The sequence below is a fragment of the Stegostoma tigrinum genome, chromosome 11 (genome assembly GCF_030684315.1).
Source record: "Stegostoma tigrinum isolate sSteTig4 chromosome 11, sSteTig4.hap1, whole genome shotgun sequence".
NCBI lineage: Eukaryota > Metazoa > Chordata > Chondrichthyes > Orectolobiformes > Stegostomatidae > Stegostoma > Stegostoma tigrinum.
The window spans coordinates 30,663,089-30,675,922 of NC_081364.1; the positions used below are offsets into that span (position 1 = coordinate 30,663,089).

At 42.0% G+C, this 12,834-nt stretch overlaps 1 protein-coding gene across 6 annotated transcripts in view; it reads left to right on the forward strand.

Annotated features, from left to right (window-relative positions):
* cacna2d3a (calcium channel, voltage-dependent, alpha 2/delta subunit 3a) overlaps positions 1-12,834 on the forward strand; it is an 807,750-nt gene that overhangs the window by 480,841 nt on the left and 314,075 nt on the right. For all 6 annotated transcript variants that reach the window (XM_059649881.1, XM_048547899.1, XM_048547901.2 and 3 more), the window contains one exon: positions 6,660-6,738. In XM_059649881.1, the coding sequence (XP_059505864.1) occupies positions 6,660-6,738 (79 nt within the window). The remainder of the gene's footprint in view (positions 1-6,659; positions 6,739-12,834) is intronic.

Consider the following 12,834-nt stretch of genomic DNA (forward strand, 5'->3'; position numbering starts at 1 on the left):
ATCAGCCATGATCCTGTTGAATGATGGAGCAGGCTCAAGGGGCTGAATGGTGTTTTATGGTCTTAGGCACTGGTATGAGTGTCATCCTTTCACATATTTCATGAAACACGTACTCCGAAAGCTGGCACAATGTGTTGCAGTCCACACACAATCGTTGCTTACAATGGGTCCGACAACCTTGTATTGGCATTATCCATCTTCACTGTCAATACAATACTTAATCTTTCACATAATTGCACACATTAACATTGCAATATTAGCTATTCTCACCTCATTTATATACAATTTGTTATTCTCCCACATGGAGGAGAGAAACTAGATGGTGACAATTTCAACTGTTCCCAGCAGCTCAAAGACTGCCGCTTGGGGAGCAAATGCCTACATCCTTTGTCCAAGGAGTTTGACAACAAATATACGTACCTCACCACATCAACTTAGCAAATCTTGACTCGCATAGAATAAATTCTCCAATTCAATGCTGCACTTTGGTTTGTAAAGCTGCGGCCAGACCATTTTGAATGTGCCCACCAACCACCCACCTCATGGCGCAACTCATGATTTAACTTGGTCTCGGAGTGCTCACTTATTTTGCATTTACCTGGATGCTCACAGCATCTCTGCTTTGACTTATCTTTTTGCACTTTGCCATCTAATTCAGAACCTTCAGGCTTATCCTACTGCTGTCTCGTCTCACCTTTTAGTACAGACCCAAGGTGTTAGAAAGGATTCTGGGGGATAAGATTTATGACCATCTGGAAGAGCATGGCTTGATCAAATACAGTCAACACGGCTTTGTGAGGGGTAGGTCATGCCTTACAAACCTTATCGAGTTTTTTGAGGATGTGACTAGAAAGGTTGATGAGGGTCGAGCTGTGGATGTGGTGTATATGGACTTCAGTAAGGCATTTGATAAGGTTCCCCATGGTAGGCTCATTCAGAAGGTCAGGAGGAATGGGATACAGGGGAACTTAGCTGCTTGGATACAGAATTGGCTGGCCAACAGAAGACAGCGAGTGGTAGTAGAAGGAAAATATTCTGCCTGGAAGTCAGTGGTGAGTGGTGTTCCACAGGGCTCTGTCCTTGGGCCTCTACTGTTTGTAATTTTTATTAATGACTTGGACGAGGGAATTGAAGGATGGGTCAGCAAGTTTGCAGACGACACAAAGGTCGGAAGTGTCGTTGACAGTGTAGAGGGCTGTTGTAGGCTGCAGCGGGACATTGACAGGATGCAGAGATGGGCTGAGAGGTGGCAGATGGAGTTCAACCTGGATAAATGCGAGGTGATGCATTTTGGAAGGTCGAATTTGAAAGCTGAGTACAGGATTAAGGATAGGATTCTTGGCAGCGTGGAGGAACAGAGGGATCTTGGTGTGCAGATACATAGATCCCTTAAAATGGCCACCCAGGTGGACAGGGTTGTTAAGAAAGCATATGGTGTTTTGGCTTTCATTAACAGGGGGATTGAGTTTAAGAGTCGTGAGATCTTGTTGCAGCTCTATAAAACTTTGGTTAGACCGCACTTGGAATACTGCGTCCAGTTCTGGGCGCCCTATTATAGGAAAGATGTGGATGCTTTGGAGAGGGTTCAGAGGAGGTTTACCAGGATGCTGCCTGGACTGGAGGGCTTATCTTATGAAGAGAGGTTGACTGAGCTCGGTCTCTTTTCATTGGAGAAAAGGAGGAGGAGAGGGGACCTAATTGAGGTATACAAGATAATGAGAGGCATAGATAGAGTCGATAGCCAGAGACTATTTCCCAGGGCGGAAATGGCTAGCACGAGGGGTCATAGTTTTAAGCTGGTTGGTGGAAAGTATCGAGGGGATGTCAGAGGCAGGTTCTTTACGCAGAGAGTTGTGAGAGCATGGAATGCGTTGCCAGCAGCAGTTGTGGAAGCAAGGTCATTGGGGTCATTTAAGAGACTGCTGGACATCTATATGGTCACAGAAATTTGAGGGTGCATACATGAGGATCAATGGTCGGCACAACATTGTGGGCTGAAGGGCCTGTTCTGTGCTGTACTGTTCTATGTTCTATGTTCTATGTTCTAAAGCCAGGAAGCCTGTCATGTTTGCCAACAATGATCAGTCAAAGGGTGTAGAATGTGGCTACCTAGACTGTGCTGTGTCAGTCTCATACCTACAGCATGCACAGCAGCTTACATACCAAACACACTTCTCTTTCACCAAGTATTCCAGTCTCGAGTCTGAGGGGAACAACCCCGGGGGAACATTAAATAAAGGGCAGTGTCTGATATCTGTCCATGGGTTTTGGCATGGTCAATTGGATGCAAGCATTAATCAGAGCCAGGGACTCTGAAATTACTTCAGTCTGGGTCCAGTTCAAACAGTCTCGAGATTTACAGTAAGTCAATTAGGGAGTGGCATGGGAATCAGTCAGCAGCCTAGTCCTTCAACAATGAGGTCAAGCCAGGGAGGAACCTGACTGCTTAGGGTTTCTTTTTCCCAACTCTCCTTGGACGGTTGAAACAATTTCACAACATCTTTCCAGTTCAGCTGACCTGCCCTTCCTTTCAATTCTGATGAGGCATAGAATCATACAGCATGGAAACAGACTCTTGAGCCTAATTTATCCATGCCAAACAGGCTTCCTGTACTGAAATGGCCCCATTTGCCTACATTTAGCCTTTAACCTTTCCTATCCATGTACCTGCACAAATGTCTTTTAAATGTCATAATTGTACTCGCATCGATCACTTCATCTGGCATCTCATTTCACATATACACCACCCTGTGCATCGAAATTGTCCCTCAGGAAATTTCTTTTCAGTTTTGACAGCTTGAAAACTTTAATACAAAATCTCACAGCTTAGAGACATCTATTTGGCTAAAAACTGTTTTCCTGAACCAAACTCCAGATTCTTCTGCATTAAACACAATTAAATATAAAATGGCCCCTGGAATGTTTTCACTCTGTCATAGCTTCAATAGCATAATCATTTTATGTGCCCTCAAAGGATATCTTTTCTCCTTCACACCATGTCCAAGTGCAATTCTGGAGTCTGAGAGAACAAAGTGTAGAGCTGGATGAACACAGCAGGCCAAGCAGTATCAGAGGTGCAGAAAAGCTAATGTTTCAGGCCTAGACCCTTCCGCAGACCCAAAACGTCAGCTTTCCTGCTCCTCTGAAGCTGCTTGGCCTGCTGTGTTCATCCAGCTGTACACCTTGTTATCTCAGACTCTCCAGCATCTGCAGTTCCTACTATCTCTGAAGCAATTCTGGAGTCTGCAGCTGGGCTGGAGGGATTTTGCCGTATGGTAGAGCCTGTCAGTTTGAAGCTTTTCATGGGGCAAACACAGGGGTATTAGTCTGGGCCCTTGGCCACATGTAAAGAGTGTTCTGGTCAGATACAGACTCACACTCGTTTTAGCCTGAACCCCCACAAGGTTACAAATTGCAAGCAAGGTGGCATTAGAGGGCTGGGCACTAAGCCTGTCCCTGTTTGCCGTGGCCCTGAGCAGCAATAGCTGTGTGATGGAGTGCAGGTCCATGTGTATATTTAGCAGACACTGAGGGTGCTGGACCTGGGTGCCCATGGCCGTCACCAACCTATCCCTGGAGATGGCTAGATGCGTAGATACCAGGGCGGCATAATACGGACAATCAGCAAGTCTAGCAGCATCTGTGAAGAAAATATCAGTTAATATTGTTAACTCTGATATATTCTTCACAGATGCTTCCAAACCTGCTGAGCCTTTCTAGCAACTTCTGTTTTTGTTCCTGATTTACAGCATCTGCAGTTCTTTAGGTTTTTACAATATGGATGGTATTGGTGAACTCCTCCAACCTTCAATTCAAATTCCTAACTATCTCCAACAAACTTGCCTGCTGCTCTTGTTTCTGCTTGTGCATTTGGCTGAAGTTATTAATGGCCAGTGTAATGGGACCCTCTCCTGCCTGGGGCTGAGAATGTGCTTGGTCCCCTATATTCCTCTGAGTGTAAGAGCCTTCGAGTCTTTCTTCCTCAACCAGCCAGGAAGTTGCGCCAATAATGACCTCACCAGAATGTACTGCTGGCTGTAATCCAGCGAAGGTATGCTTTCATGTAAGCAGTGTCTCAACTCATCATCACTGTTGGTCCCTTGCAGACGAGGATGACTCTCTTCCATCTCAGGGCGAGTCCATAGGCAGCTGTACAGACCGATGCAGCTACTGCACACTGTTACACTTGGGGCAGTGGTGGTCACAGAAGGGGATGGTGGGGCATTGGTGTGGCAACGTGTTCTTTCACTGTTGTTGCCCGGCTTCCGCTTTTTTTCCCGACAGCAAGCCTTGAGATGTTCGATGTCTTCCCAGATCCCCCTCCTCCACTGAACTAGTTGAACTAATGGAAGGTACAGAAGACGGTTTCAACAGTCAGGAAAAGAATCTGTGACTTCTTCCTCAGAAGTGGAGGTATTGGCCGGAAGGGCTGTTCTTTACAAGGCAGAGACTGTGCATGCCCCTGGCACCTGCAGAAGACAAGAGCGGGAATGAATTGTGAAACAGGGGTAGAAGTTTGGGCATGTGAAAAATACATTTACAGTGATAGTAATGGGAGAACAGCACAGCAGTTAAAATGAATCTTAACTTGGTGTTGGGCATGGAAGTCTCGACATCACCTAATGTGGGCACAGTTTTCTCCCCCTAGGGCAAGGATCCATGCCTTATAAAGGTTACGGAGACAATGCCAGGCACCCCACGACCCATCCCGGCACACTGCCCAATTTTGGGCTGTTTTTTCCTGGAATGAAACAAACGGAGGGAATAGGTAAGATGGAAGTAGCTGGCTCAGTTGGTTATGTGAGGGGAAGGTGTTGAGGGGTCTGAGTGAGGAGGAATTGCAGGGTTAATTGTGTTGGAGGGGCAGTGGGGGCAGGGTTATGAAAGTAATTGAGGGAAGCTGCTACATGCAATTATGAAAGTGGTTGACCATGAGCCATAGTGAGAGGTGGGTGCAGTCGCAGAGTTAGGGTCTGGCAAAGCGTGGAACATCAATAGCCTTTCTCCTGTATTGCTTGGTATTCCTCCACACTCTGGACACTGCACTGAACTGGGTGGCAACTTCAAATGAGGCTGGCAGGGTCTGGTGCTGTCCTCTCCACTGAGGGTCCTGAGGCAGGTGGACTGCTATTCTCTCTCCACCACTCTGTCTGTTAGGACATCACCTCATCAAAAGGGATCTCTGGATGTGTTGACTTCCCTTTCTCGGCCATATCCCTTAAAATTGTGCAGCAACGCATTATGAATGGCACTTTCTGGCTTCACCTGGCTTGTAGCTGGGATTTAAACAGTCTCCCAGCAGCATGAATCCCAGAAGATCGTAGCAGTATCTAGTACTTCTACTGCTGTTGAGTGCAAGATAACATGAGGATGGTGCCTTTGTGGCATGGTGCATAAGTAATGAAGTAAGCAACAGAGAATGGTGTGAGAAAACACATTAGAGTTCGCAGAGACAAACTCTGCGTGAAACTCCCCAAAATCGACACACAGATGGTTTTGTGTAAAATTCAACTCCAAAATCTGTATGTATTGATGTACATGTTGTATGAAAAAGTTTCTCAGTCTTTAAAGGGAAACAGAGATATGTTTTGTTATTGAAAAAGGGTCTAAGCCTGAAACGTCAGCTTTCCTGCTCCCCTGCTGCTTGGCCTGCAGTGTTCATCCAGCTCTACACCTTGTTATCTCTTATGTTTTGTTATTGCATAGATTGCAATGTAGACTTGCAGTGTACTTTTAAGAGTTATATAACATCATGCCACATGATGTTCCAGTATATAGGTACTTGCCTCATCAACAGTCATTTTCTCAGTGCAATGGAGGTAGTGAAATATGTTCAGACATCAGTTATCTGTATCTAATGTGCCGTAACAGTAGTAAGTGCAATACCCCTACAATGTATAAACTTGTGATGGTACAGCAATGTAAACAGTTACCGTTCTTAATAAACTTTAAAAACCCAATCCTTGTGGTATATGTCACATGAAGGAAAAAATACTCAGATTGTAGCACACTGACATTGGTGCTTGACCCAGTAAACCACATCACCATTGGCACTCCATTCTCCACAGAATAACACCTTTTTCACAGGAATAACCCATTGCATAGCAGTTTCAGCTGCCAATGTGTTCACTTTTTGCTGTTTTGTCCAGTTGTATCATTGGGTGTCCATCAAAAGTTGATTTTCTTAGTTTATGGAGAATTCTCGTTCAGACATCAGTGATCAGACTGTTCCTGCATATTTGATAGGCAACCCCGAAGAAGTTGCAGCCTAATTCTTTTTGCTGACCACACTGCAACAACTGCAATTCTTTGTCTCTCTCTCTCAGAATTCCCTTTTTCTCTCATACCTGGCTAACTTGGAAACTGACTGTGCAATCAATACAGTATTTCTTGCCGTTGTGTTTAGGTGTGGACGTTTTACACTTGTGCCCGATAAGTTTCACCCCGAGCGCCATGGCTTTCTTCCTAGTAACCGAGCAACCCAAGCTTGTTGTTGATCAGAATTCAGGGACCACATGACTCTCCTCATTATCCTATTTTACCGTAAATTAGAAAGGCAGTCCCACAACATAATCTTTTAAGCCTTTACATTCATAATCAAGTTTTTAAATATATCTAACAGATTAGAAATCTAATGAGGTGTCGTTCTGTTCTTTCAGGTGCGAATATTTGCCTATTTGATTGGACGTGAAGCTGTATTTTCTGAAAATCTGAAATGGATGGCGTGTGCTAATAAAGGTTTGTCTTTTGCACAGAAATTCTTGTTCACTAGAGGCGTGACCCTCAATAATAAGAGAGACTAATTGAATAATATAAGTATCCTGTTCTTGCATGAGACATTTCAAAAATCTGCATGATAGTGCTGTAATAAGTTTAGATTTTATTAGATGAAATATTGAAGATTTGTGAATTGGATACAATTGTGACAGCAAAGTATACAATACAGGGATTATTTTAAATCTGCCAAGTAAACTGCATTTCAGTCTGATGTAAATACAACAAAAATAATTGTATTTGCTAACAATTTGGGACTAGGAATGCTTAGAAATTACTAAACAAAAGATTAAATTAAAGCCAGGCCATTGTGCATAAATGTTCTGTTTCTTACCATTATCTATTTCAGTTTGCTTTTTTGTGTTGCAAATGATTTTTCTAAAGCAGCCATGTTTTTAAGATAGTTCTGTTTTGATCATGTCAGTTATGATTCTTATTTCTACATGTAGCTAGGTACACAATAACTGCAGGTCCCCGTAGTAGTGTCCTGCATCATTCCCCTACCCCCACCCGATCTTCCTTCACTTCAGGCAAGGGTACAAGGAGCATTCTCATGGTTCTGCTCACTTAGTCTCGTAAAATGCACTCTGAACTGCCTGAGGCAAGATCATCGTTGCTTTAAATTTAATGTAAATTAGGGATTGCTGCCTATTATGAACAAAGGATGGAAGCGATGCAGAAAAATGCTCTGGTCTATAATAAAAAAAAGCTTTGTTCTTCCTAAATAACCTCTTTCAAGCATGCCTCCTTTTATTTTCTGTTCAAATTACTTCTATTTCCAACAACTAATGGATTGAAGGAAGCATTGTGACCCAGCTGTTTTGTGTGTACAATACAGCAGCATGTTCAACAGGAGAATGTCTTGAAGTGAAGCTTAAGATGTCTGCCTACAGGGTGTATGTCTCAGTTTACAGCTCACAGTTACAGGTCAGGACTAGGGTAAACATTTGTACATGATTGCATTTCAATCCAAACATCCCCCTTTTTATATATAAAAAAAGCAAAAAGCTTGCATTATCGTGTAGATTTTTTGTTCCCCAAATTACCAAATAGATACAGTCCACTTTGCAAGCCCTGACAGTTTATTATTTCTGTCAGACTCCATGTAATAGTCTGTGTATGTGCTGCTATTGGCTGTTCATGTGTCTGATGTTATTTCACCAGGGAGTATCATCCCTGAACAATTGCTGTTGCTGTGGTAGCTGTTGTTCTATTTCTATTGTTGGGTTGGCGTGGACCTCTCTGCCAGATGGTTGATGTGTTATATTGTGCATTCACCTTTCTTTGATCAGTCCCCTACAGTAAAGGAACAATTTCTGCAGTTGGGTATATGTGCCTGTGATTATGACAAGCCTACCTAGTCATTCACTTCCCAAGGTGGCTTTTGTTGAGATCATTCTTTGTCTGTATCCTGACTAGTTCTTCAATACACAACTCTGGTAACAGTTTAACAGTCTTGTTGAAATGAAATTTGGCTTCTGCTATCTCAATTTACTCCCCCGCTATTACTACTTATGACTTCAACAGCTCTTTTGCTATTGGAAGTGGGGTTTGTGTGCAGTGTGACATCAACCTTTGTACTGGGTTACATTCTATATCTTCAGTAGGTGTGTTTCTCCACGCTATGATTTCCTTGTTTACATCTACATCGGATTTACTGAATTTCTTTATGATTTTTTTGTTTGATTTTCACCATGCCTTTCTCTTTGACGGAGGATAGCGTGGAGACAATATGTGGTATTGAATTTCCCAGTCTTTCATGAAGCCGCACAGAACCATTGTCACTCATGAAAATGTTGGCATGCTATAATATCTGAAGTAAGCTTGCGGGCCTTTGACAATCTCAGTGGTAGTCTTCAAAACCAACTGATCCACTGCCCAGTAGACAGAATAGTAGTTGACAGTGACAAGATCATCTGTTCCTGCAAGTATGCAAAGATCTACTCTGAGCTTCATCCATGGTCTGTCTAGGATGTCATGTGTCCTCGGTGGCTCTCTTTCTTGCTTCATTTCGTTCTCATTCCAATATTGCATTGGCTGACACAGTCCTTGATTATGTTGTTCATGTTTGGCCAGTGAAGCATATCTCTTGCCTCCCTCAGACTTGATTCAGTTCCTTGATAGCTTGTACAGATGTTCTTTCGAAACTGTCTCATCAGTTCCTTCAGAAGAATTGGTCTATTTCCTTTATACAATATGTCATCCATCAGTGGGGTTGTCAATTCATCTCTATTTGCCCAATTTGCTCATGTAGCAACAGGTATGCCCTTGATGTTCTCTACTTATCCTTTTATCATTACCTTATGAAACATTTGTAGATTTGTATCTTGTTGGATACTTTGGTTGATTTAAGCAAAGCACTTTGTCTATTGTATTTAGTCTCTCTGGCTTGATGACTTCCAGAGCATGGTGAGCTGCTGATTCACAATAAACCTGGAAGATAGTATATTCTGTTTTAGATCTTCCACTTTCTTCAATGACAGAGCTGGTCTCAACAATATATTTCCAACATGCATCTGGTTCCTTTGCTTGTATGTCACATCCATATGATACCTCGAACTGGAGTAACAATTTTTGCAGATGCTTCGGAAGAGACTATTGCAGTTTGAAAAAAATGCTTTGAACTGGCTTGTGGGCAGATTTGACTATCAATTGAGTCCTTCAAGTAGGTGTTAATGAAAATGTTTGTGAACAAAGACTCTTAAGCACTCTTTCTGGATTTGGGCTTAACATCTTTCTGTTTGTATTAGCACTCTGGATATAAAAGCAGCAAGTTGACCTTTCTATGTTGTTCCATGCTGTCTATGTTTCTATGCTGTCTCAGTGGTGTGACTCTGCAGGGAGGTTTCATCATTTGCATCGTAGTATTTCAGCACTAGTGTTGCTGTCACTAGTTGCTTGATTTTAGTGAATGCTACATCTTGTTCTGTGCCCCATTACCACTGCATGTACTTGTCTGTGGGTTGGCACAGTTCACACTCTAACATCAAACTGTGCAATATTTTGCCAGATAGTTGACAAAACCAACAAATTGCCAAACTGCTTAAGGAATTTTACTGTCAGTACATGACCTATGCACCTGTTTGTAGGCATGTTTAGTTGTAATTTTTTTTTATTCAGCCTCCTGTTCACTTGGCAAGCTCTGTTGAGCAGTCATGCTAGGAATTGGCCTTGGTCAGCAATGGCTTCTCCCATTGTTTCTCCACATTCGCAGACCAGCAGATCATTCACTATAGCTTTCACTGTGAGATCACTAACTATCTCATGTTGTCTGCATTATTGCTCTTCAGGAGCAGTGAATATATAAATAACACCAGAATTTAGTTAGAAAGCTGTGCTTTGACCGTGCCCTATTTGACAGTAACCATTCTTTGCAAATCCCGTGGTGAAGATTTTAGCCTTTGCAAGTGTGCACCTCATTGGAGAAGTCACATGACTACAGATTAGGTTAGGCCTTACTACGTGATTGCATTTCAATCTAGGTTCAAACCACAATAAAAATGACAACAGTTGAACTATTGCTGATGACCAGCATGTTGCACATTACCTTAATGATAATGATTTTGCAACCATAATATGATTGCACATAAAATGATAAAACCATAGGCAGAACTTGCACTCCAAACCATCAATGAGGTCACAGATTGGTTTGTAAAATTCTCTAGATTGCCCTTCTGCCCATGCCAATATCTCTACAGTTTACATTGCAATGGGTGAGCCATGCTTATCACAAATGAAACCCTTCAGTAGGTAATAAACGACCCCACTTTAGGGCCTATTCCTATCCAGGATGGGATGAGTTTAGGAACAGGGTAGGGGAGCACAGAAAGTCACTTTGCTCAGCCCTTGGGCAGAAAATAGAGTGAGGAACATTTCCTTCTACAGTCTCCTTTGCACATTGTGCAACCCACATCAGGTCTGCCCTGTGCAGGTCCTCCCTCCCACCTCCCCAGCCTCTTCAATGAAACCTGCACTGTCCTTACCCATTCCTGAGAGGCTTCACCTTCCTTCTTACAGTGAAATGGAACACCCCCCACCACCACAACTCTTAAATGATCGTGAACTCAAGAGTTTAGAATCTGGGGATTTCTTGCAATCTTAGTCCTGGCTAATATATTTCTGGGGCAACAGAGATGCTGGTCATTCAGGTTGTCTTCCCAAGTGAGAAATGGAAATCCCTTCTGCAGTCAGTTGAAGTTTCCCACAGTTGACTTTTCAGGTGTGGTAGGCAAAGATGCTCTGCAGTCAGAAAATCCCTAATGTGTATGGACATTATTGAATTCAATAAAATATTGTCACATGTATATCAAAAAAGAATGCAGTGTAAATTGCAGTATCACCATGCTCCAACACCATTTGCCATTTTGAATTGCTGAACATATTAAAAGATATTACTAAAGTAGAGTTTATCTTTTTGCCCTCTTCTTGTTTTGCCTCCGCTGGTCTACTTGACATTGCCCAGGGTATCTGTAATTGGCTCTGGGTATTGGCTATGATCCATCACTGCCACCACTTCCTTGACCACAGCATTAGCTGCTGACAAATGTCTGTGTAAAGTACTCAGAATAATTGCTGATAGACTGCTGTGTCTGTGAAAAGTTCTAGAAATGTTCTAGAACTCCATGATATGTAAAAAGATTAAATAAGCCTTTGAAAGTTGTGCTTGGATTACTTATGGGAAAACTGGAAAGAATATGGAAACTCACACCACAATATTAAGTAGCTGGTGTAAATTCATGGTAAAATGGATTTGTATGGTCCTGAAATAATAGACTTGCTGGGCAATGGTCTGTTTCCATTCTGAGCTCCCTTACGGTACAGAATAAATCAGTGAATTATATACAACTCGGCAAAAAGAATACAAGAAACTAATGCAACACATTTGTCCTGTCACATCAAACATCTTGATATAATGTTTTAAACAGCAAGGTGGTTAAATTGATGAATTATCCTGTGCACAATTGTAATTTACTCCAAGATTATTGCACATATAAACAGCAATGATTGCCTTCATCCTGAAAATTTGGCATCACTTTCTATGATAACAAGTTCCATAACACAAATCACTGTCAAATCTCAGATTTTGCATTAAATTAGTAGCTTTTTGCAGGTTATTGTGTCTGGGCATATTCAGTAATGGTCAAAATAAAATTTGTCTTACAGATAAGAAAACTATTACTCAGACAAAAACTACAGTAATATTTGAATATAACGTAGCCATCAGGATTTTATACAGTTCAACGTCTATCCAGGGAACAAAGCAAATTGAAAAGTGACACTGAAAAGACACAATCAATTTTAATTGGTGCACATCATTTCAACTCGCAAACTCTAAATGTAAATAGATGAGTTTGTTTCAGTTAATAAAGTGTGGAGCTGGATGAACACAGCAGGCCAAGCAGCATCTTAGGAGCACGAAAGCTGATGTTTTGTGCCTGGACCCTTCATATTTTGTATCAAATGGCCTGAAGTTGATCATTCAATGTTCCATTTAAAATGAAAACACTATTGATTGATCAATCACCCAAAGCAATCATTGCATATTAAGTGATGGATTCAACTGAATGCAATTTTGCAAGGTGAGATAAGTTAGGAAGTTTACAAAATCATTGGTGACCAATGTGCAAGAAAATGTCATCCTGATATTTGCCTCTAGGTGAAATTATGGAGTTGCACAGAATCCAAAAATGGGTGGGTGGCAGGGATTGTGAAGTTCCTTCATCATATAGAATGTAGTCATACCACTATGTTCCTAAGGATAATTAGAAATGGGCAATAAATGTTGGCTTTGCCATCAGTGCCCATGTCCGACAAATGAACACATTTCCTTTAAGATCTGAAGAGCGGTGCATTCAACCACATGTAGTGGTATTGCCATGCATCTGATGCTCTTGTCCTTCTTGGCAGTAGAGGTCATGGGTTCAGAACAATGTTTGCTCTAAATGGAACACTGCATGCTAGCAGCTTCAAGGATTTGAAAAGGGTGATTGATGTGTCACCCAAAGCAATCATTCAATATTAGGTAATCATGGTGTTGACTTTGCATTCTGGAGGTCAATT